The sequence below is a fragment of the Hipposideros armiger genome, unplaced genomic scaffold (genome assembly GCF_001890085.2).
Source record: "Hipposideros armiger isolate ML-2016 unplaced genomic scaffold, ASM189008v1 scaffold_118, whole genome shotgun sequence".
Lineage (NCBI taxonomy): Eukaryota > Metazoa > Chordata > Mammalia > Chiroptera > Hipposideridae > Hipposideros > Hipposideros armiger.
This window is the reverse complement of record NW_017731468.1, coordinates 462,383-486,925: the sequence shown is the minus strand read 5'-3', so window position 1 is coordinate 486,925 and position 24,543 is coordinate 462,383. Positions and strand designations below refer to the sequence as shown.

Sequence of the window (24,543 nt, the reverse complement as noted above, 5' to 3'; positions counted from 1 at the left end):
AGATTAAAGTTTTGAGAGGAAGCAAACATGAATCAGGTAAGAGGGTAGCATAAGAAAACACTGCCACCCGCGATGGTAATACTGTCTGTGTTTATTGTGCAGGGATGAGCCACCAAAACCGACCTTAGCTTTGGAATATACGTATGGAAGGAGAGCAAAAGGGCATAACAGAGTGAGTGTCTTTTTAAGTGATATTGCTATGCCCATAAATGGAGAAGTAATAATACTGGCTTTGTTTTACATTTCCATCTTACCTACAATCGGTAAACGTATCCAGCTGTACACTTCATAGCTATGTAGTAGTTTTAAATTTCAAATGCAATTCAGCAGATATGAAGCCAACCCAAACTGAAAATATTTTAGCCTTCTCATTTGCTATGTCTTAAAATGCTGGAATTAGATTCCTTTGTAACTTTATTGTACTTTTTTTGCATATTTATATTAATTGTATGAATGTTACTTTTTCTTCTTTCAAATGAGTTACCTTCTGTTTGTGAGTTACCTTCTGTTTCCCATAATATCTGCTAAAAATATGAGTTTAACCCGTGGAATATTTATGAAAATATACTTATCAAAATCTAAATTATTGGGGTGGCCAGTTAACTCAGCTGGTTAGAGCGCAGTACTCATAACATCAAGGTTGCCGGTTTGATCCCACATGGGCCACTGAGTTGCACCCTCCACAACTAGATTGAAACAACTATTTGACTTGGAGCTTTGGAGCTGATGGTCCTGGAAAAAATGCCCTCCACAATTAGATTGAAACAACTACTTGACTTGGAGCTGATGGTTCCTGGAAAAACACACTATTCCCCAATAAAAAGTTAAAAAAAATAGTTTAAATTATTAGCATCTTTACAAATACCTCTTTTTTTTTTTATTAGTTTTAGGTGTACAAAACATCATGATTAGACATTTACACCAACAAGTCTAATACTCATCTTAGCACTGTACATAGCTATTGCAATACCATTGACTGTATTATCTATGCTGTACTTTACATCTGTGACTATATATACATATATATATATATATATATATATACACACATATATACAGTAATACCTTGGTTTGCGAGCATAATTTGTTCTGGAAACAAACTACTCGTATTGCAAGACATCGTTCGTTTACCACGTTAAAATGTATTAGAAATGTTTGCTAGTCTTGCAGAACACTCGCAAACCAAGTTACTCGCAATCCAAGGTTTCACTGTATAGTCATCATATATATGTAAATTATATTTGACATTCAATATAATTTTATATTAGTTTCAGGTGCAAATACATCTTGAAGTTGGTAATACTATTTGAGACTGCAGGCCCTAACTGGTTATAATCCTTGTTTTAGTGTCTTTTCAGAGGAAAGTTAGAAATTATTCAGGATCAAAGGAGAGTTTATAGTGTACGTTAGGGGGATAAAAAATCCTAAATAGAATTATCTTTTGGAGTTCTCACATGAAAAGAGGTAATTTCTTAAATAAAGTTAGTTGTATGGAAGAACAGTCTAGAATAAAAGGTCCCACTTCTTCTAATCCATAAGCAACTTTTCACAGATTGATCTGGTACAAATATTTGATCGTTAGACAATGTGTAAAGAGTTAAAACTGCCTGTTGCCTCCTGGTTTCACTAGTGAAAACTGGTTTTTAAAAAGGCGAAATTAAAAAGAAAAGAAAAAATATATTAAGATGCAGGAGAAATTTATTTTTGTGACTCACAGGAATTTTGACATGATAAACCTAGAAGTGGAATTTTCCTTTTTATTGGAAACTTTGAGACAACTTTTATAAGCTTAACTTGAGAAGAACTCTAAAATCTTTCCCCAATCAAATTATAAATCAAGGGAGAGTTTCCAATGAAAAATTATTTCTCCCACAAACAAGTGATTCAAATATCAATAGTAAAGCAATTTTAGTTATTATAAAATGATAATTTTTCAAAAATGCAACTATATACATACTTATCCAAAACTTGCTTTAATGACCACCTGTCTCTTCCAAGTTCATGGTAACAGATAACATAAAACCCATGTGATTGTTTTTCACCTATTTTTTTCTTTAAACTTTGTGCTATCAAGTTGGGCATGTCTATATTCATTCTAGAAGATTCATGTCTTTCTCAAATTTAATGTCCCCTAAGAGTTTTAATGGAAGCACAGTCTTGGTGTCCTGAAGGCTCCTAGCATCAGGGTGGAGGCAGAGATGCCATTAACTAGGAAGATTGTCATGGTCTGATTTCCAAGCTGCTTTGCTGAGGAGCCCTTTCAATCCCCTAATATTTAAGCGTTGTGTTAAAAGGGAAGCAGTTATTTAGTCTCTTCTTGTCCCCCCATCTACCACTTGTATTGCCAAGGGGAGCCTGTCAGATTCCCCAGAGGTGTCAGGCACAGATTGTCTGCTTACACTTTGGCTTAGGTGATACTGATCTGCAGCTGGGACTGCCATCTATCTGTCTCATTTCCTCACGCCTTACTTGTGTGTCTAATTTATTTTGTGAGCTTCTGCCTCCCTAAATCAGGATATTTTCCTATTCAACTGTTTTATTTCTACCTAGAATTATAACTATTTTCAAAAAGATAATCCCAAATGTTTTCAACTGGTTAATTTTATTTCGCATTTGAGTGTCTGCTATGTGTGGTATTTACAGAATTGGGGCACCGTTTAGGTCTTCTATGAAGGTATTACTAGAATTAGGGCATTTATGCATACATCTATTATTCTTAATGTTTCATCACTTTGTTCTTTGGAATATATGTTTTGGTGCATTTTGAGGGATGGGATAGAGAGAGAGGAAAGTTTTCTGCCATGAAAGTGTTGATGGAGGACTATAGAATTTTGTATCCATAATTATTACCGGCTGGTGCTAATGAAGTATAAGTATTTAAAAATTTAAAAACATAAAAATATTTTAATGTGGAAAAAAAAACATTTTTTCAGCCAAAAGATATTGCTCACTTATGGGAACTAGGTGGAGGAACCTCTTTATTGGACTTAATCAGCATACCAATCACATGTGACACCTTAAGGTAAGTGAGCCATGTCCTGGAACAATTTTTAGTAAGTGCCCAGGAGTGTCCACAGGATGAATATGAGTAGGCTTCTGTGAATCAGATTTGGGGGGACAGTTTTATGTTGCTGAAGGCTTACGCTTACTTCCCTTCTATGTGCTTAAACTGTAATGCTTTCAAAGAGGTTTAAAAAGAACTAAGGTTCTGGCCTGAGCTGATGTGAGATAGCTGGAATTCCAAACTAGTAACATATTTTGCAAGCCTGCAAACAAACAAAAAATATGTCAAATAACACTTGGGCAATGAATTCAATTGGCAAAAATAAATCTGAAAAGCTTAATTCTTTCCAATACCCATCCAAGTAAGAGCTAATTCAGCCCTGACTTTTTTCTTTAGCTGGATATTGTTAAGTCTACCTTTGAGTGTAATGCTAATTAATAATTCAAGCTTCTTCTTAGGGAAGACTGTGAGTTAGAGGAGTGAGAACTATTTGCTGATCTTAAGAAATAGAACTTTGAAAAAAAGAAAAAAGAAATAGAACTTTGGGGAAAACCTCAAACTCTTTGGTGATGTTTTTCTGACAATGCCTCCCACATGTTGGCCAAGTCAGATGTGGAAAATTGTGACATTTCTCAGTGTTCCTGGGAACCCATCTTAGCCAAGGAAAATAGCAATTTTTAAATCTGAAATATCTTACTCTTGTCATAGTATAACAGAAACCATTGCTGTTGCTTGGACCAAATACAAAAGGCCTGACAATTATTTGTTATATTTCAGCCATTAAGATCTTTAGAGTATGCAATTATTTCTTGTTAACAGGACAACTGTTATTTTCCATAACTGGCTGGTTACAGGTAATGTTGGCTTTCTTTTTCCAGTGATTTTTTTTTCTTTTAAAGAAATATAATTCGCTGTCTTTTGCTTGTTGCAAAAGTAATGTATGTTCATATAGAAAACTTGGAAAAATATTGAAAGGCACAAAGAAAAAGTACTCATAATCCCATAAAAAATAACTGCTCTTAACAGGTCAAGATATTTCTTTCACTGTTTTCAGTGTTTGTAAATATACGTTATAGAGATTTAGGATGCTTTATATATACACATTTAGATTTTGCTTTTTCACTTATAAACCATTTCACTTATAAGCCCTGACGTTATTTTTCAGAAATATGGAATTTTACTGCTATTTAGTTTTTCATTTGTCCTCCTTGAACAGAGACGCATAACCAAAGCTGCCTGGGAATTTGGGTGCCTCTCGGTGATGTGGTTGAGAAGAGATGGGGTTGGGGGGAGGAGCTGAAGGAACCGTAGCTGTCGATGAGTGTGGCCTGAGGCTGAAACGAGTTGGGCTGTTTTTAACCTGGGTTGTGAGCTGGCTCCATTTCTGACCCTGACTTGTCACATCACCTTGTCACATTACCTCACTCCCCATTTTTTAAGCCCAACAGGGTTTGGGCCTGATGGGCTTATGGAAATTCTGATTTCTGTAGGAAACCATATCTTTCCACAACTCCTTTAGTACTTGACTTTGTGAGTTTTTGCCCTTCCTTTCCCTGGAACGCCAGGGCAGCTGCAGCCTGCTTTAGGAGAGAAGAGAGAAGTCAAGGTTATGAACAGAGGGAAGGGAGCCACGGGCTTGGTTCCAAAGTAGGTTGCTGAGTGGTGAAAGAATTTATGGAAAACATTTCACTCCTAATGTACTTGCAAATCTCAGAGTGTTTTGTGACTGGAATTAATTTGACACATAATTTCCTTGTGTTGGACAAAGCCCAGCAACTTGAGAAAATCGTATTGCCAAATGCTATTAGATACCGTTTATCTTTAAAGTGATTGTTCATATAATAATTATAGATGCACTGAACATTTCCACAGACTTTAGATGAATTGTAACAGAGCATCTCCTATGGTCTGATTCCCTGTTTAAAGAGAGTGGGTTGTTTTGTTTTGTTTTTAACTTTTTTAGCTGTTATTTGCTGTGAAGGTAAAAGTGATGTAAGTATTTCCAGTGCAATGGAAACACAAATTTTATTCTTGGAAAAAGTTTAATAACCCATTTCTTTTTTGCTTAATACAAAGTTATTCTCGCTTGGAAAAAAATTGGTAAATTTTATGTTACCTATATTTTACCACAAGAAAAAAAGTTAATCCCTAGTTACCTTTTTTAAAACATTAACCGTACTAAATCCCTGAAAATAAAATCAGTTTAATAGCATGTTGTATTGTTGTTGCAGCTAAGCAAAACTGTTTATGAGCCTATTAAAATAACACAGATATTATTGGCTAGACAATTTGTGGTACAATAATTTTATAGAAAATCTTGATAATTAATGTCTAAAAGACTGCTTTCTGAATTTAGACCTGTAATATAGAATTGAGTTACCGTTTTGCTTGAATTACACGAAATAGCTTGTTTGCTCAAATAAGGCAAAATAACTGACTCTACTCTAAAGTAAGTAACATAATTCCTTGCTATATCTATTATTCTAGCAGAATGTTTGCCCTGTTCAAGGATATATGGAGTACTGGGCCCTGATTATGGCCCTACATACTTATTATGACATTTATGTTTGCTTGTTTTTTATTGTGGTAAGCTATAACATAAAAATTTACCATTTTAGCCATTTTTCAAGTGTATAATTTAGTAGCATTAAGTATATTCACACCTTTGTGCAATCATCACACCATCCATCTCCAGAACTTTTTTGACTTCCCCAAAATAAAACTCTGTACCCATTAAACACTAACTCCCTATTTCTCCTTCCCTCAAACCCTGACAACCACCATTCTACTTTCTGTATCAATGAGTTTGACTACTTTAGGTATCTGATATAAATGAAATCACAAAATACTTGTCCTTTTGAGTCTGGCTTATTTCTTAGCATAATGTCTTCAAGATTCATCTACATTGTAGTATGTCAGAATTTCTTTCCTATAGAAAGCTGAGTAATTCCGTTGAATGTATATATCACAGTTTGTTTATCCATTCATCCACTGATAGACTGAGTTGTTTCCACTTTTGGGACTTAAGGACTAGTGCTGCTTTTAGCATTGGTGTACAAGTATCTTTTTGCGTCCCTGGTTTAAATACACCCAGAAGTGAAATTGCTGGATCATGTGGTAGTTCTGTTTAATTTTTTGAGGAACCACCATACTGTTTTCCACAGTGGGTGCTATACCATTTTACATTCTCACCAGTAATGCACAAGTGTTCCAATTTCTGTGTATTCTTACCAACACTTGTTATTTTCTGGTGTTTTGTTTTGTTTTTAATCATAGCTATCATAGTGGATGTGAATGAGTGTCTCACTGTGGCTTTGATTCGCATTTCCCTAATGATTAATGGTGTTAGGCATCTTTTCATATGTTTATTGGCTATCTGTAGATCTTTCAAGAAATGTTGATTTGAGTCCTTTGCCCATTTTTAAATTGGGCTGTTTGTTTTGTTGTTGCTGAGTTTAGATTTACGTTTGATGTACATGAACATGAGCATACATGTATGTAGTGATGGTGGCGGTGTGTGGTGGTCAGGTGTGAGGCAGCATGGGATAGCAGAGACCTGGGGCTTTGGATCTACAAACCAGCTCTACAATTTACTAGCTCTATAAATCTTTACTTCAGGTTTATAATCCATAAAATGGACATCAAAACATCTTCTAGGAAGGGTTGTTGTGGAAATTCAATAAGCTAGGTAGTCCCCTAGCAAGGGCCATCAGTAAATCTGTTTCCTTCTTATTTACCTGATTGTGCTGCTGTTATTGTCATTTTTGTTTCTCATCTTGGGAACACATAGTAAAATTGGATTTAAACATGGCATCATTGGATAGAATTGCTTTCAGGTTATTTGAACTGAATTATTATTAGTTTAAACAAACACTTCAGAGCCACTATTGGTTGTAACACAAATATCACTCGAGAAAAGCACTTAAATAGGGCTATTTTAGTGGGGTTTTTTTGGTCTTAGAAAATTGCTAGGTTTTTCTGTTCTTAAGCTATAGTGTTATTCTTAGATAATAATTTTCAGAATAGTAGGGTTTCAAAATGGTAATTATTTTGAGTCTTTTTGAATGATGTTTTTTCTTTCTTTAGGACATTTTCTGTTGTTCTTGTTTTGGATCTTTCAAAACCTAATGATCTTTGGCCCACCATGGAAAGTCTGTTGCAAGCCACAAAAAGCCATGTAGATAAAGTGATAATGAAACTGGGAAAGACAAATTCTACAGCAGCTTCTGAAATGAGACAGATGATATGGAGTAATGTTCAGAAGGACCATCCGGTAAGTAGCTGTTGGAGAGTCCCTGGAATCCTTAGCCCCATACATGCTTATGATAACACCACGAACAACATCTCCAGATTTTATGCATGACTTGAGGTCCACTTGATGTATATGAACCTGCTCACTGGAAAATTATAGCAATTTAATAAAGCCTCAGTAAGAGCAAAACAAGGAAAAGGATTTCTTACGTCTTCTTGTTAGACATCTGCTGTGATTGTTATGGCATATTACACCAATCAAAGGAAATAGTTTTAAAGTAGTTTGATATTGATTTTATAAAATGCAGATTAAAAAACCAGACTGTCCAAAAGTCACCTGGCAAAAACTAGATGAAGCTACAAATGTGAGCAAGGAGTTTAAACAGCCTTCACTATCACTTTATATTTTACACTCATTTAGTGTCACACAGTCAGTACCTTTTATCATCTGACAACTAATTAAATTATAGTTCTTTAAATACAATCACACATATCATCTTCTAGAAAACTAAGAGCAGCATTTTATATCGCCCCGAGTTAATATGAATGGGATTTACGTGGGTAATATCAGAACAAAACTGTGAGTTTACAGTTCCTATGTATGCAATGTGCGTGCTATTGTAACAGTTAATACAAAATAGTAAAAAAAACGAAAAAGAAAAACAGGAAGGTGACATGTTATATGAGAAAATAAAAAGGCAGAACACAAAAAGAATAAATATCATAGCAATTTAGGGACTTGCTGTTTCTAGTGTCACACTTGAGAAATACAGTTTAATAAGTGAAATTATTGGAACAACTTCTATGTCAAGTAAACAAAGGCAACATCTGTGAAGAGACTTCAGATGGTATATTTTTGAATGTATAGTAATTTATAATTTATAAACACAATTTATAATAAATCAATGAAATGCATTTGTTAACAGGATCGTGAGTTAATTGACCCATTTCCAATACCTCTGGTCATAATTGGAAGTAAATATGATATTTTTCAGGTAAGCTCTTCCACTTCCACTTGAGTTTGTTGTACATGCATGTCTGCGCTTTATGGGAGAGGAACCAAAGTAATAATGAAATAAGAAAAATATCTCTCTGAGGGAGAGGTCAAGAAGCCACACATCTTAAGGATGTTGAAAAGAGGATATAATCGGGAAAGAGAAAATAGGTAAAGGACAATAAATACAGTGGAATGAGGATAAGGCCATAGAATAGGGATGAGGTAGAAGATTTAGAAACTGTTTCTTTAACCCAGTCACCAAGGGATAGGACTTACTTCCCAACTTTTAAATTGAAGAGAGTAGAAAATTGGTTTCTTCTTATCTTGGCTTGTCAGAGAATCCTTAGGGTATTCCACACTGTAAAATGTATGCTGATATCGAAACTCTACTGCGCTGTGTTTAAACAAGGAAAGATCTGATAGCTGTAGCTCTAGAAGGCAGCAGCTATTGCTCAGCTCTCTATAGAGACAAATATCAAGGTAATGGAATCCTACTCCTGAGGGTGTGTTCCAAAAAAAAAAAACAACTAAGGTATAACTTATTTCTATATTTCATAATTTGTATCTTCACGCTACCGATATTGATATTTGTGTTCTCTCAATTTGTTTTTCCACCTTAATAACCTATTTCTTCAGGATTTTGACTCTGAGAAGAGAAAGGTAATATGCAAGACACTTCGATTCATTGCACATTATTACGGCGCATCGTTAATGGTTTGTACATTTCCTATCCTTTGGGCTTGAATGGACAGTGCCAAATTTGGAAAGATGAGCAAAGATTGATGCAGTTACGCATACTAGTGCTTTTACTAATGCACGTCATCCCCCCCTTTCCCTTTCCCATTGGCCAGTAACCCTCATGTTACAGAGTGTTTGATAATGTATCTGTACAACACACTGCTGGACGGCCTGCTGTTTCTTTGGTGCAGAAGTTCTCAATTACGATGAACCCCAATCAATCTTAAAGAGACAAATTGGTTCTTTACTTATTCATTTTTAGCTTCCCCTTAAGAATTGGAATCTGTATTCTCTTAAAAGAAAAGGGTGGAGTGGGGGCTTTTAACAGTGTGTTCTTTTTTAAAGTTAAAAAAATGCTGTTTGTAGCGCAGGTTAAAAGCATGAACTTGGGACTCCATGCTATGGGGGTCCAAATCTCAGGGCAACCATTTACTAGATGTGTGCTCTTGGACAAGTCGCTTAATCTCCCTTAAACCGCAGTCCCTTCCAGGGTAAAGTGAACAAAAGTAGTACCGTCGTCATAGGGTTGTTGTGAGGATGAACAGAGAGAGTCATGTGAAATGCTTAGCGCAGGGCCTAGAACAAACTGTTGCTCAATAAGTGTTGGTGATTATAATTACTGTTATCAATATCCTCCATAGCAGGACCACATTTTGCTGGATATCATTTAGTGTAATAAAATATAAAAGCATTTTTTATTAAAAAAAAAATTCTCATTTTCCCATGTGTATGGCCTCTTTCCCCTTAAATCAAAGTGGTCAGAGAGGCCTGGAGACATGGTCTAGCCCCCGGCCTTCATAGCTACTATACTATGACCAAAAGTAATAAATACAATCTGTATTTAAAATTTCTATACTTTTCAGGATAACCCTAATAAATTTAATTCTATATTTTCTTTGAAATCATCACCTTTTATGTTTGTACTGCATTTGCTTACATATTAGATTGACAAAGTACTTTGGAAATATTCTCTTTTACTATTTTGCAAAGATACGGAGAATTTAAAGTGAATGAGTCATCTATTGGGTTGTCGGAAAAGTTATGTCATATTTTTTCTATGTTTTTCACTGCAAAAATGTGTCATGACTTTTCCGACAACCCAATAGAAGCAAAGGCCATGGATCTTGTGCTGTCTTCTTTTTGCCACTAGATAAGGGCTCACATTTATTTCTGGTTAGTTAGCTGAGGGAGATCCCTATCATTCTTTAGGAACAGATCATTATTTAATGATCAACCAGGGCCCAGCCTGGTCTTATGGGGACAAGTTTAGATGAAGTCAGGTCACTCAGGCCACAGCAGGCCTGGGATTGATGATGGCCGAGGAGATCCTAGGAGATTAGAGACAAAGGAAAGGATTTGAGAAAGGCTTCATCTCGGCTTTCAAGAAGCCTGAGGGATCAGAGGTTGGAGTTAGAGGGACGCTTCTGGACCACAAAAGGAACCATAAAACTTTTGTAGCTTCCTAAGCCAAGAAGAGTGCAGCCAAAGCTATCAATGCCCCGTCTTTCAGTTTCATTGCCACTCTTACCCTGTGCCCCATTCAAGGTTTTACAAGATTCAGTGATACTCAGCAGTTTTTTTCAACACTAAAGTTGATCCTTTATAATTCAGTCAAGAATACTGATTCAATAGTATGAGCAATCTAATAAAGCTAATTAAAACAGAAATAGAAAAACATTGATAAGCAGGACCAGATTCAGTGGAGAGCCACAAGGATGGTAGGAGACTTGAAATTATGGTATAGGAGGAGCAGTATAAAATTATATTTTATTCTCTAGAATATGACAATGCTCTTTATATATTTGAAGGACTGTCCCATGGAAAAGGGTTTAAATGTAGTCTTTTCTCCCTTACAGTCAAGAACAAGGAATTGATAGAATTTAGCTCAAAATAAGAAAGAATGTTCTAACACTTCCATTATCTGAAAATGGAATGAGTTGCTTCAGGAGATAATGAGTTCCCAGGCATTGAGTTTATCCAAGCAGAAGCTCTAAGGCTATTTGTGGAGGATGTTTTCAAGGTGATATTGATGCAGCACACGGCGGGGTTGAGTTAGAAAACTTCCCATGTCCTCCCAGCCCTACAGTCCTACGAAATACATTTGTAATGAGGTTGTTTCCTCTCCATATAGGGAACAAAATAAATAATAAGAAGAAGAAGAAGTGAGAAGAAAGTGTTTTTAAAATTCAACTAAAATTTCCTATATTTTTAAAAATTATATCAATAGAAGCACTAAAATTGTTTCTTTTTAAAAAATAAATGTATCAAATCTTATATAGTCACATGCATGTCCTCCATTGAATTCTTTCCTTGAGACCCTGTTCTTAACCCAGAATGACTCTTATCCTGAAAATTGATTTCTTTGCTTTAATAATTACATTTCATTTTGATTCAAGGTTGCTTTCCCCACTTTCATACATCTTAGTCCTTCTGATGTGGCTGAGTGACTTTGGGTATGTCCAGAAATCAAATTCAATCATAAAAGATTTATAGGGTGACTACGTCCTGGTTTTCACCCAGTGTCTCAGCTTAATTATTAATAGTACCCACCTCATTTCATTCTCTAAAGTGTTTCGGTTATTGTCACCGAGTTATACACCACTGAGAATCTTCAGGAGCTCATTTTGCAGGCTCCAGAGGCAACTGAGAAGAGAAGTGGAAAAATCGTTTTAGGATCAGCGTTGTTGAACTGGTCTGCAGCTCGCATGTTAGCTGCTTTGAAGGCAGTAATATGTCCTTAGATGGAAGTCATTTATGATGTATACCTCCTATTTTTTAACCAACCAAATTGAATTTCGGCAATGATTATGACCCATATGTGGGAGTAGCTGAAATGATTAGTACGTAAATACAATTTCCTTGAATATAATGCTCTCGTGAAGTTTTAAGTCAGTTAAAACAAATTTTCAAGATTCCTTTATTTTCCTTTATTCAGGTTTTGTTTTGTCTACGCATAAGTATTTTTTTTGGCAAATAAATAGTAATTCTCTCTGCAATTTGGACTTGTTCAAAGTTATATTTTTATGTTACCTGTTTCTGTGATTTCAAAGCAGAGTATTTAAATTTATTACCCTGATTTTTTTTTTAAGTTTACCAGTAAATCAGAAGCTCTATTACTAAAAATACGTGGAGTTATCAACAAATTGGCTTTTGGCATTGACAAAAGGTACTGTTAAAATGTAATTTTTATATCTTTTTATTTTATTATTTTTTGGCCAGTATTGTCTTATCTATTGTTCTCACAAATCTTTTGTTTCTGACCAGGAAAGTGCCCCAGATGTCTGTTCGTAGAGAGATAATTTTACATTATCTTCTACTTCTTATATTGTTTAAATATCTTTCAAATTTGACAACTAAAATGTTAAAGAATACTTTCTTTGAGACTAGAATAGTGATACTATTATACTTGTTTCCGTGATTTCTTTTACTTCTTTGCCCTCATTTTAATAATTTTCTCTCTATTATCATTTCTTATATGTTTATAAGTAGAATCAATACTTTTAGTATGTATTTTTCTTAACCTTGCTACTTTTTCTGGTTTTGATTTAAGGTAATTTAGGTCTGTCACTTTTTTTCTCCCTGTCAAACCTTAATAATGCTATACTTTAATTTTTGAAACCACATTAATATTCACTCATTCATTTGAGGCAGTGCTCTCACCAATGGCTAGATATAAAACTTGACTCTTATACTTGCAGTAGAATGTGGCAGGATATTCAATTGCTGAACTAAATTAGATTCTTTTTTTCTTTTTACCCATGTAGCAAATCAATATGTGTGGATCAGAATAAACCACTATTTATCACAGCAGGATTGGATTCTTTAAGTCATATAGGTTGGTGAACTTATTAAGATTGCTCAATCTTTTTTTTAATTGCGTATTGATTTTATCCTGTGCCATGTTCATTTCATCTCCAACATACCACCATTTCTGGTTTCATTGTCATTGCTGTCATTTCTTATGTATTTATGTGTATACACAATATTGATTCAACATATGCACATATCACATTGACATATTTGTGATGGAAGGGATGTTATCACATAAGAAACAGATTTCTGAGCTCTAGTCCACTAAAATATTTACATATATTTTTTTTTCTCACTGATTTCTAGGTACCTTTAAATTTTAGCTTCTTAGGTTTAGAAGAAAACCAAGAGCATAGAGCGATCAAGAAATTCAAAGCTATCTATTATGGGCAATAATGAAAATTAGAGAATCAAGTGATAGAATAAACCAAAAAGAATACAGTTTTACTAATTAGGTATGCCTTAATTTTCCATTATGAAATTAGCTTTCCTCATGCAATGGGCTATATTTCCTAAACTTATTGATGCACCAGGCTCATGAAGCAAAAGGAATTTATGAGTTTACTTAGTCACGTTCCTTATCTTCCTACAGAAGCTATTTTCATTTTGAATATCTTTGGGCCTAGCAACTCTTTACATGAAAAAAAAAAAAAAACCTCTAGTGGACAGCACTTTTCTTTTTTATTTTCCATTCTCCTTTATTCTTATAAGCTAATCTTGATTTAACTTCAAATGTAGAGATCTTTGTAATGAGACTATAGAATGAATTGGAATGAAAAGAATAGAGATGGTTAATCAGTGATCATGGAGACTGATTTTTTTTTTATAATTATCATTAGTACCAAGTTAATTTCAGTAGCAGTGAGAATCACTTTGTGTACTGATAAGTAATGCTGATGGAAATATTTTGCCCATATGAGTAATTGGAGGTTAGAAAAGGGTTAAGAATTACTGAATTTAAAAATCATGGAGCTTGGACCCATCAACATTAAAAACTTTAGCTCTTGATAGTCCATGTGAAAAGGATGAAAAGGCATGTTATATAGTCTGGGAGAAAATATTTTCAAACCTCATATCCAACAAATGACTAGTATCTAGAATATATACAGAACTCAACAGTAAAAAAACAAACAGTTCCGTTAGAAAATAGACAAAAGACACAAGCAGACATTCACTAAAGAGGATATACAAATGGAAAATGAGCACGTGAAAAGATGTTTAATATCATTAATTATTAGGGAACTTCAAGTTGAATCCATCCTGAGATATCACCATATACTATCAGAATAACTAAAATAAAAAATAGTGACAATACCAAGTGCTGACAAGGATGCAGAGAAACTCCATCACTTATACATTGCTAGTGGGAATGTAAAGTGGTACAAGCTCTCTTGAAAACTGTTTGACAGCATCTTATAAAATTAAGCATGCAGCTACCCTATGCACTAGAAATTGCACTATTGGGTATTTATCCTAGAGAAACGAACATAAAAATCTGTACAAAAATGTTCATAGCAGCTTTATTTGTAATAGCCTAAAACTGGAAACAACCAGATGTCATTCAACACGTGAATTAATAAACAAAACTGTGGTACATTTATACCAGAGAATACTACTCAGCAGTAAAAAGGCACAAAATATTGATACACACAACTTGGATGACTCTCCAGGGAATTACACTGAATGAAAAAAGCCAATCATACAATATGATTCTATTTATATTAAATTTTTAGAATGGAACATTTTAGAAATGAAGGAAAGATGAGTGGTTATCAAAAGTTAAGGACAAGACTGTGTCCTTGTCCTTGGGAGGAGGAAGGGAGTTGGGAAAGAGGTGAGTGTGATTGTAGAAGAGCAACAGAAGGGATCATCGTGGTAATGGAATTGTTCAGTATCTTGACTGTGGTAGTGGATACATGAGCCTAAAGTGATAAAGTTGTATAGAATACACACACACACACACACACACACACACACACACACACACACACACAATTGAGGACAATTAAAAAACTTGAAAGCCGAATAAGAGCCATGGATTGTATCCATGTCTTCCCATCAAAGTGATAGGAGGCCTTGAAAGACCAACAGGGAAATAATCTGAGTGAACAATACAGATGTTGAACCACAGTGAAAAATCTCAGATTATAGGCTGAAAATTACCAAGAAGTGACAGCAAATTTTTAAATTTTTAAAATTAAATTATGAGCAAGACATAAGGACGTCCTCCTTATAAAACATTAAAATAGAATATATAAGTATTGAGTTTGAAATGTATCTTTCCAGGTCACTTTCTATATATATATAGTGGTGTAGAAAAAAAAATTGTTTTAACATAATTATATTATTCTGTATCTATCATTTTGAAATTTGCCTCTTTTACTCATTATGCCTTAGTGGTTTTTCCATAGTCATGCTATATACTGGTCTACTTGGTGTTTTGACTGCTGGATAGTGTTACACAATAATTTAGTTCACTATTCCTCTATTGATGGGCATTTTGGTGGTGGCCAGTTTTTCACTAATACAAATGGTGCTGCAGTGTGAAATCCTTAATACATGTATGCTGGTGTTTCTAGAGTAAACACCAAAAACTGGAATTGCTTGTTAATAGGGCATGACCTTTTTTTAGTATTTTAATAGTATTTATTAGTGCCAAATTACCCTCCAAATTAGCTGTCCCAATTTGCACTCTAACCAGCAGCACATATGAGTATCTGTTTTCTTGCAAATTCACAAACACATGAGAATATCAAACGTTTATGTGTTTGCTGGGTAGCAACTTAAGTGTGAAAAAAGAGACTACAGCTTACTCATTACTCTGTCTCCTCTTCTGGTACTGAATAGAACCTGCCCAGTGGCCTTGCTACACTGGGTTGGGGGAAATTTTAAATGTGTTAGGGAGAGGGGAAATGAGTGATCAAAGATCTGTACTTTTACAACTATCATCATTTGTATTGATCGAGTTTGTAATGTTTTAATCAACGCAGTCATTGGAGTAACACTTCCAATTTTAGGATCTCCTCCTGCTCCTGATAATGACCTTGGAAAACTTCATGCCCAATCACCCATGGACTTGTGGAAAAAAGTGTATGAAAAGCTCTTTCCACCAAAGGTATATATTTCTAATTCTTTTAAAGCAAGAATTTTCAGCACTAGTCAACAGTTATTGGGAAATGTTCCGATGGGCCTATTGTGATAACTTTGTTTTCAACTCTCACACTCAGAAATTACACATTCACTTAAAACCTATTATATACGAGGCACTGTGGGGATTAAAATGTGGGGGTAAGACACAGTCCTTGTTCCACTTTCCAACAGAGTTCTCAGGCTATTAGACAGGTGAACGACATCAACGGAAAGTAAGAAGGAGGACCTGGTACAATTTGAATGGCCCTTAATGTGATGATAAAAGCTCAACCGATCACAGAGAGCCTTCATGGCTTGCTGAAGAATGGGAACTTGGTTTGTGAGAATCACTGAAGGTTTTGGGATATGGGCATGAAATGATTTGAAGAATTGTAATTTCAGAGTATCAACACACTAAAGGATATCAAGGACCCTGCAAAAGACCCTCAGTATGCTGAAAGTGAAGTTGATGAAATGAGAATTCAGAAGGATCAGGTATTATCCTAAACATTTATTTTATTTCATCTTGAATTATCACAAAAATACCTCTAGAATTCCATAGATTTTTCTCAATATGCTTGCTTAATGTTTTTTTTTAACTTTATAATTATTTAAATAGTACATCTATACTATAGAAAAGAATAAAATTCTCATATGCATAAAGAAGGAATTAAAAATCACCTATTCCACCACCCAGAGATGACTTAATGTTCACATATCCTTTTTGGATTTTCCAGTTTATGTAAAAGATGGGTAGTGATTCTTACCTTGCTGCTAGGGAGACACTTTTATAATATTCTTTTGTTTGTGGAAGCATATAAAAGGGTTTGGTTTTTATTGGGACATTCAGACATACCTATATTTTTTTCATACCAGAAAAATTGAGAACCACCCAGTCTGAAAGCATACAAACGTAACAGACAAAATCCAGGATCTCTCAGGAACGTGGTTAAAAGGGGAGACTGCATTCTATATATGCCAGATCTAGTACTGTTTGTGATACACAAGTCTTATATAAGAATGCAAAAGTTGGTAAATTCATCATGACCCAATACTTAGATGTTCTCAGATCTCCTTTTAGTGTGGTAAAATGAGACACTGTATGGAATCTGACCTTATAGAAGTAAGTTTTTGTATAATGAACATTATAAATTGAATGCCCTGATAACCTATCAGGTGGGATTTGTAGAGCTGTATAACTTGGGCAGTCACATTGTTACAAGGATAACCTGGACACAGCCATCTACTGGGAGCAGTAACCAGAGTATTTTTCTCTGCACTAGCCTTTCTCCTTAGGGGGCCCTAGAATAAGTAGTAAGCAAAACATTTTATTTAGACATAGTCTAGAAGACTTTTGAAAAATCTGTCATGAATGTTTAGAGGGTTTGTAGCTGTAGCAAAGTAAGAGGCATGTTGCAATTCCTATAAAAAATTCCAATGGCATTTTTCACAGAAATAGATTAAACAATCCTAAAATTTGTATGAAACCACAAAAGGCCCCAAACAGCCAAAGCAATCTTAAGAAAGAAGAACAAATCTGGAGGCATCACACTGCCTGATTTCAAACTGTATTGCAAAGTTTTAGTAATCAAAACAATATGATACTGGCATAAAAACAGACACATAGATCAATGGAACAAAATAGAGAGCCCAGAAATAAACCTATGCGTGTATGGTCAATTAATTTACAACAAAAGAGCCAAGAAAATACAATCGGAAAAGGACAATCTCTTCAATAAATTGTGTTGGGAAAAGTGGACAGCCACATGCCAAAGAATGAAACTGGACTACTATCTTAAAACACCATACACAAAATTAACTCAAAATGGATTAAAACTTGATGCTAAGACTTGAAACCATGAACTCCTAGAAGAAAACATAGGCAGTGAGCTCCTTGATATTGATTTTGGCAATGATTCTTTGGAATTGACACCAAAAAGCAAGGTTAACAAAGCAAAAATAAATAAGTAGAACTATATCAAACTAAAAAGCTTCTGTATAGCAAAGGAAACCATAAACAAAATGGAAAGGCAGCCTACTGAATGGAGAAAATATTTGCAAATCATATATCTGATAAGGGGTTAATATTCAAAATATATAAAGAACTCATACAACTCAATAGCAAAAAAAAAATCTAATTTAAAAATGGGCAAAGGATCTGAGTAGACATTTTTCCAAAAAAGACATACAGATGGCCAACAGGTATATGAGAAGATGCTCAATATCACCAATCATCTGGGAAATACAAATCAAAGCCACAATGAGATATCATCTGTTAGAATAGCTGTTATCAAAAAGGCAAGAAAGGCCCGGCCGAGTGGCGTGTTGGTTAAGAACTGGCTTGGGATGCCAGAGGGCCCCGGTTCGGATCCCACATGTGAGGGCCAGTGACACTGCCCTCCACAGCTAAGATGCTGAACAACAGCTCAATCTGGAGCTGGGCTGCCATGAGTCACTGGCAACGGCGTAGGCTGCAGTCCCTGCTGCAGTGGGTTGCCATGGGCTACTGTGTGTAGCCAGCAGCCAGCGTGAGCGGCCAGCAGCTGCTGTGAGCGGCCATCCAGAAGCTGGCAACTGATCTGCCTCGCCCGGGAAGAGCGCAATGATGGTGCAGCTTGGGCCAGTGAAGCAACATCCTCCACAACTAGACTGAAGAACAACAACAACAAAAAACAACAGCAACTTGTCTGTTCCCCTTCCCCTGGTTTCCCAATAAAATCTTAAAAAAAAAGGCAAGAGATATGAAGTGTTGGTGAGGATGTGGAGAGAAGGGAACCCTTATGTGTTGTTGGTGGGAATGTAAATTGGTGCAGCCACAATGGAAAACAGTATGAAGGTTCCTCAAAAAGTTAAAAATAGGACTACCATATGATCCAGCAATTCCACTTCTGGTTATTTACCCAAAGAAAATGAAAACACTAATTCAAAAAGATACATGCACCCCCAGTTCATTGAAACATTATGTACATTAGACAAGACATGGAAACAACCTAAGTGTCCATCAACAGATGAATGGATGAAAAACAAGCTCATAGATACAGAGAAGAGATTGGTTGTTGCCAGAGGCAGGGGGAGGGGAGTAGGCCAAATGGGTGAACAGAGTCAAAAGATACAAACTTCCAGTTATAAAATAAATAAATGATGGGGTTGTAATATACAGCATGGTGACTATAGTTAATAATACTGTATTATATATTCAAAAGTTGCTAAGAGTAGAACTTAAAAGTTCTCATCACAAGAAAAAAAATTCTGTAACTATGTATGATGCCAGGTGTTAACTAGGCTTACTGTGTTGATCATTTCACTATACAAATATTGAATTATGTTGTACACCTGAAACTAATATAATGTTCTATATCAGTTATACCTCAATTCAAAAAGAACAAAAGAACTGGGAGGCATATTGTAGGAAGAGTAAGATGACCTTATGTAACCCTTATTATGTGTGCAGCTTGACTAGAGACATTAGTTGGAAGTCATCCTTGAATTAATATTTATCTAGGAGTCAACGACTAAATGCCATTTTTGATAAGAGTATCTCTTTATATTACATAGTGATCCCTTTTATTACATTTATATACATAGGTAGTACTATGAGTTTTCACATTCAAATCCACCTTCTCTAACTGACCTAAAACCATAGGAATATTGAGTGGAACTGGAAAGCAACTGCACAACACTTCACAATATCATTATTCGCCCAACTCTTGTACCTTTCTGTTACCTCACTAAATTCTGTACTCTCTTGGCTGAGAGATTTTTTTTTAACCTACCTGAAAAGTTATAATATCCTAATTTTGCCTCTAAACCAGTTTCATTTATGGTGTTTTAATAGATAAATGCATTGATTTCAGTTTGCATACATGGTAACAACATAATTTTATGCTTCTGCTTTAAAGTTACCCTAATGATTACTAGTTGATGCTCAGTTATTTAAATGATTTCCAAATTTTGATATTCTAATACAAAGTTTTAAATTTGTATATTATTTCATGCTCTCCCAAAGTAGTTTCAGGGCCTTATGTTGTTTCCAAGTGTGTGCTGACACACAAAAAAGCTGGCTTAGGGATGAGAAAATTCTCTACAGATTAATTGCTAAAGATTCCTATCACTTTCCCTCTAAACATTTAAAAATGCAATTTAATTTTTCATATGGGTAAGACAGTCAATGCTAGTTTTATTAACACAGCCTATAAAAGACTTCACCTGTATTAGGTGAAAATCTAACCAGTTGTCTACAGCTCTTTCTTGACATTGACTGTCTTTTTTATCTTTTATTATGATTATTGCCATATAACATTTTTCAATGAAAACAGCATTATAATCTTTAGATTTGACTTGATTTTCCATTTGGAACAATAATAATATTCATGTTTTAAAAAGTTTTACTCAGGGTATTTCCATAGTTACAGAAAAGCGTGTCCTTACTTACAAATAACCTGGTAATAAAGTCTATGCTATGTGCTGTGTCTGCATACCTTTAACCCAAATAGTTACTTCTATATATAATATATATATATATATATATATATATATATATATATATATATATATATATATATATATGGTCACAGGATGTGGAGTACAGCATAGGGAATAGAGTCAATGGAATTGTAACAGCTATATACGATGTCAGAGGGGTAGTAGATTGGGGGAGGGGGATTATCACTTTGTGAGGGGAATAAATGTCTATTACATTGTTTTATACACCTGAAACTAATTAAAAAAAAAAAGAACTCAACAACAACAAAAAAACAAACAATCCAATTAGAAAATAGTCAGAGGACCTGAACGGTGTTTACTATTTTTTTTTTAAAGCCCTCTAGTTTTAAAGCATTCCTGATTTTAAGGGAATGTGAGTATAGAAAGCACTTGTTGAATACTTCTACCTCTTTTCTATATTTTTATTGTCAAAAAAGACCAATACAAAGGAAAATGTTTGAATAAACAATTATTTTTAAGGTCTTCTTGACCAAACACACATATCTATTTTGAATTCCTGTTTTTAAAAATCAACTTGCTTATAATCCCTATCCCTATAATTTAAACACACACTGATTTGCATGTTTAGGGGAAAATGTTCTGACTGTCCTTTATTGAAGATGCTGTCTTAAGTATTGTAAGATTGTGTTCATTTACGTTTGAAAACTTAGAGGTTTTTAAGAGGCAGGGTGGAAAACTTTCTTGGTTTTGCTTTCACTTTTAAAATGGCTCTCTAAAGCAACCATCAAGAATTGCAGTGTAAAGAAAATCCTCTTCCTTGCCATTCCTTTAAAGCTTCATCGTATTATTTTGAGTTCACATGATAACACTACTGATCTAGTGGACATGGTGAGCTCTGTATCCCACTAGTTAGCTATTCTTTGTCCTCCATCTGGCATGGCCTGTGTGACCAGCCCCACCCATTCTTCTAAGTTTGCTGTCTGCAAAAAGGAGCTACTGCTAACAAAGAATCCCAAAACAATGTCCTCATCTTTATTATTGGTAATAATAATTATTGGGGCTCTATTTTTATGAGTTAACAATCTTTCAAACCATAAATAGTAGATAACTAGTGAACTGAGTTAACTCCATTAGAAAAAATAAACTCAGCTGTAAAGACTATTTTGGAGTTATCGCTATAAAACATTTTCCAAAGTCTTTATACAGTTTTGAAACTAAACATTTGAATTTTAATAACTTAGAGTGTAAGTGTGAATGAGACAATCTGCAATTTTTCTGGAAATGCGAATGGAATTTACTTTTCATAGCAACTGTGAACTTCAATTATGTTAGCCAAAGGGCACTGATTGCTTTATCTTGCAGAGTAACCACTTTTTGCTTATCTGAAATAATGATATACCTGGTACAGTTTAGACACTGAACAACATGTAAGAGAGTAGGAGGCATTCCCCATAGATGGTCCTTTTTGTATGTCAGTTGTCTCATGCAGGATTTCCACTTGCACTAAAATTTATATTTATTTTATGAATTGTAAAAGTAACATATACTCATTATGAAAAAAACCAAAAGATATATTGGGTTGTCAGAAAATTCATGACGTATTTTTTTCTGTTTTTTGTTGCAAAAATGCGTCATCACTTTTCCGACAACCCAATAAAAGTACATAAAATGGAAAATGGAAGTGTCCTGCTTTCTCTTCATCTATTTGCTTGTTTCACATATGACCACCATTATTTTGCTGGCTGTCTATGAAGCCACATGTGAATGAGTGCTGATGTATTTAATCAGTCTTTACTGGGAGATAATCTAATTTGTTTCTGATTGTGTGTCATATACATAGTGCAGTCAATATCCTTCTATTTACATCCTTGTGCTTTTCTCCATTATTCTATATGATAAATTTCTAAAGGTAGAATTGTTACCTCTATGGATATATACATTTTAAATATACATTGATACTTTGCTAACTTCCACTAGATTTTGGCAAGAGTTGAACAGCAAACTATTAAAAATAGATCGCTTTTAAATACTTAAAGTATGACAAATGCTTTATTTCATTAGTTGAAAGACAGTTTGTATGTACTATATTGTATATAATTTTGTCTGAAATTTTATTAAATTCATATCCAAATGCTGCTTGGGCTAGCCAGAAACTCCAAAGACTTTACATTGTAGAAAATAAATCCTAAGTATAATTATTTACAAAACAATTGTCAAGAAATTTTGAGAATGATAATGCTATAAAGGATATACATCATAACATCTAAAACCACTAAGAGGTCTTTAAGATGCCCAGTTTAATTATTAAAGTTGACTTTTTTTTTTAGTACTATAATACATATTTCTGTTTTAGGAACTGGAACAGTACAAAAGAAGTTCTTCCAAGTCTTGGAAACAAATTGAGCTGGATTCTTGAACTTAATTCAGCTATAGTGTGTTTATTTCTTCTTTCTCAAATACAAGTAAGATTATTTTATTAATATTAGCTGATTAATAAATTAGATATTGTGGTAATAAATGACGGAAGTTAAGATGTGTAATTTGTTAAAAGAAAAGTGAATTTCTTATGTTAGTGCCACCCCTGGACATTTTTAAGCCATTTAAAGAGGAAAAAATTTGTGTAACTATGTGTAATATTTTTTAAAATAAAAAGAATCTTCTACTGTTTACCTCTAACATGTTTAAGTAATGTATATTTGGTTCAGCATTTATAAGTTTCTACTTACATGTTTTCAGGACTATGAAAATGAGCATTTAGTAACAGTTATGAATATAAGGTTAGTGCTCATATTATTCACATTCTTTCTTTAGGAGTTCTCAGACGTGGGTGGTAGGACACTGGAACTGGGTTCACTTTAATAAGCATCATACCTTTACTCTAATGGTGAGGCACAAAAACCACCCAAAAAGGACTTATTTAAAATGCATTTTCCTGGAGATACAATATGGCGAAGTAAACACTGTGCCTGCTTCCTTCCATGAACAAATTAAAATTACAATGAAATTATAGGTCATTCAACCTAGAGAACTATCTAAAGTCTGGCTGAACAGAAGTTGTATAACTAAGGATATAAAGAAGAAGCCACGTGGAGACTGGCAGGAGGGGTGGGGACGCGGAACTGGTTAACCCCAAACCTTTATGTGGTAGTTGAAAATCAGGAAGGATATCTCGGCTGCAGAGGTTCACCCCAGAAGAGCGAGTGACCCCAGCCCCACACTGGCCTCCTAAGCCAAGAGTAGTGGTGCCAGGAGGAGAAGACCCCACAACATCGGGCTGTGAAAAACAGTGGGGATTCCGACCATACACGGACTGCTGCGGGAAACCCAGGCGTCCTCTTAAAGGGCCTGCTCACAAACTCTCTCACTCCCAGACACTCACCTTGGACTCCAGCGGAGGGACAGTAACTTGAGGGGTGTCAGAGACGTACAGGGGGCAGACTAAGTGGTGTTGCTTCTGGTTGAGGACTAGAAGACAGTTCGCCATTTCCCTGTGAGGAGGTCTTCCTCCCGTGCAGCCGGCAGGCGAGCCATCTTTCCTGTGTTGAGCCCGCCCCCTACACTTACGTCCAAATCTGAATCTGATTGGTCTGGTGAGTCTGCTGCTCTGCCCTGCTGACTCACTGGGACCCCGCCCCACCCAACTCCCCCAACACCGGAGGCACTTTCTCCAAGACAGCAGCTTCACCCACACTGCACTCTTTCTTAGAAAACTGTATCAGAATTCTTTGGTATACTCTGAGACTTTTGCTGAGTAATTTCAGGCTCAGCACTGGCACCAAACCAGAATTCACATTAACCTGGTGACCAGAACCCTTCCCACTCTAGTGACTGTGAGACACTGCCTCACCCAACTTCCATACTGCACGAGGCTTTATCAGGGGTTTAACCTTAAGGGAGCCAACAGGTGACAGCAGGCCTCAGGGTGTCCCGGATTTTTGTGGAGCTCCCCTAGGCCTGGTACTGGTGGCACCTGTCCTCAGTTTGCAGCTTGGCCTCTCCCATGCTCCTCCAGGGTTAGCACATGCAGCAAACAACCGTGGATTGCTTTGTAGCTCTTACCAGGTAGTCTCCAGCTAGTCACAGGCAGTGGGTGACCTGGGCCTGCACCAGAGCCCCTTGCAAGAGGCCCCAGAACCAACATACTTGGAGGTTGGCTTCAGACCACAGTAGA

The 24,543-nt window shown here is 35.4% G+C and overlaps 1 protein-coding gene across 2 annotated transcripts in view; it reads left to right on the top strand.

Annotated features, from left to right (window-relative positions):
* Positions 1-24,543, top strand: part of DYNC2LI1 (dynein cytoplasmic 2 light intermediate chain 1) — a 33,409-nt gene that overhangs the window by 5,976 nt on the left and 2,890 nt on the right. The window contains exons 4-13 of one of the 2 annotated variants that reach the window (XM_019647959.1): positions 103-172; positions 2,934-3,022; positions 7,091-7,277; positions 8,182-8,250; positions 8,889-8,966; positions 12,080-12,156; positions 12,755-12,825; positions 15,818-15,915; positions 16,332-16,424; positions 22,726-22,834. In XM_019647959.1, coding sequence (XP_019503504.1) covers positions 103-172; positions 2,934-3,022; positions 7,091-7,277; positions 8,182-8,250; positions 8,889-8,966; positions 12,080-12,156; positions 12,755-12,825; positions 15,818-15,915; positions 16,332-16,424; positions 22,726-22,788 — 895 coding nt within the window. In that variant the 3' untranslated portion in view covers positions 22,789-22,834. Of the gene's footprint in view, positions 1-102; positions 173-2,933; positions 3,023-7,090; positions 7,278-8,181; positions 8,251-8,888; positions 8,967-12,079; positions 12,157-12,754; positions 12,826-15,817; positions 15,916-16,331; positions 16,425-22,725; positions 23,049-24,543 lie in introns of those variants that run through there. The other variant, XM_019647958.1, reaches the window with a different exon arrangement.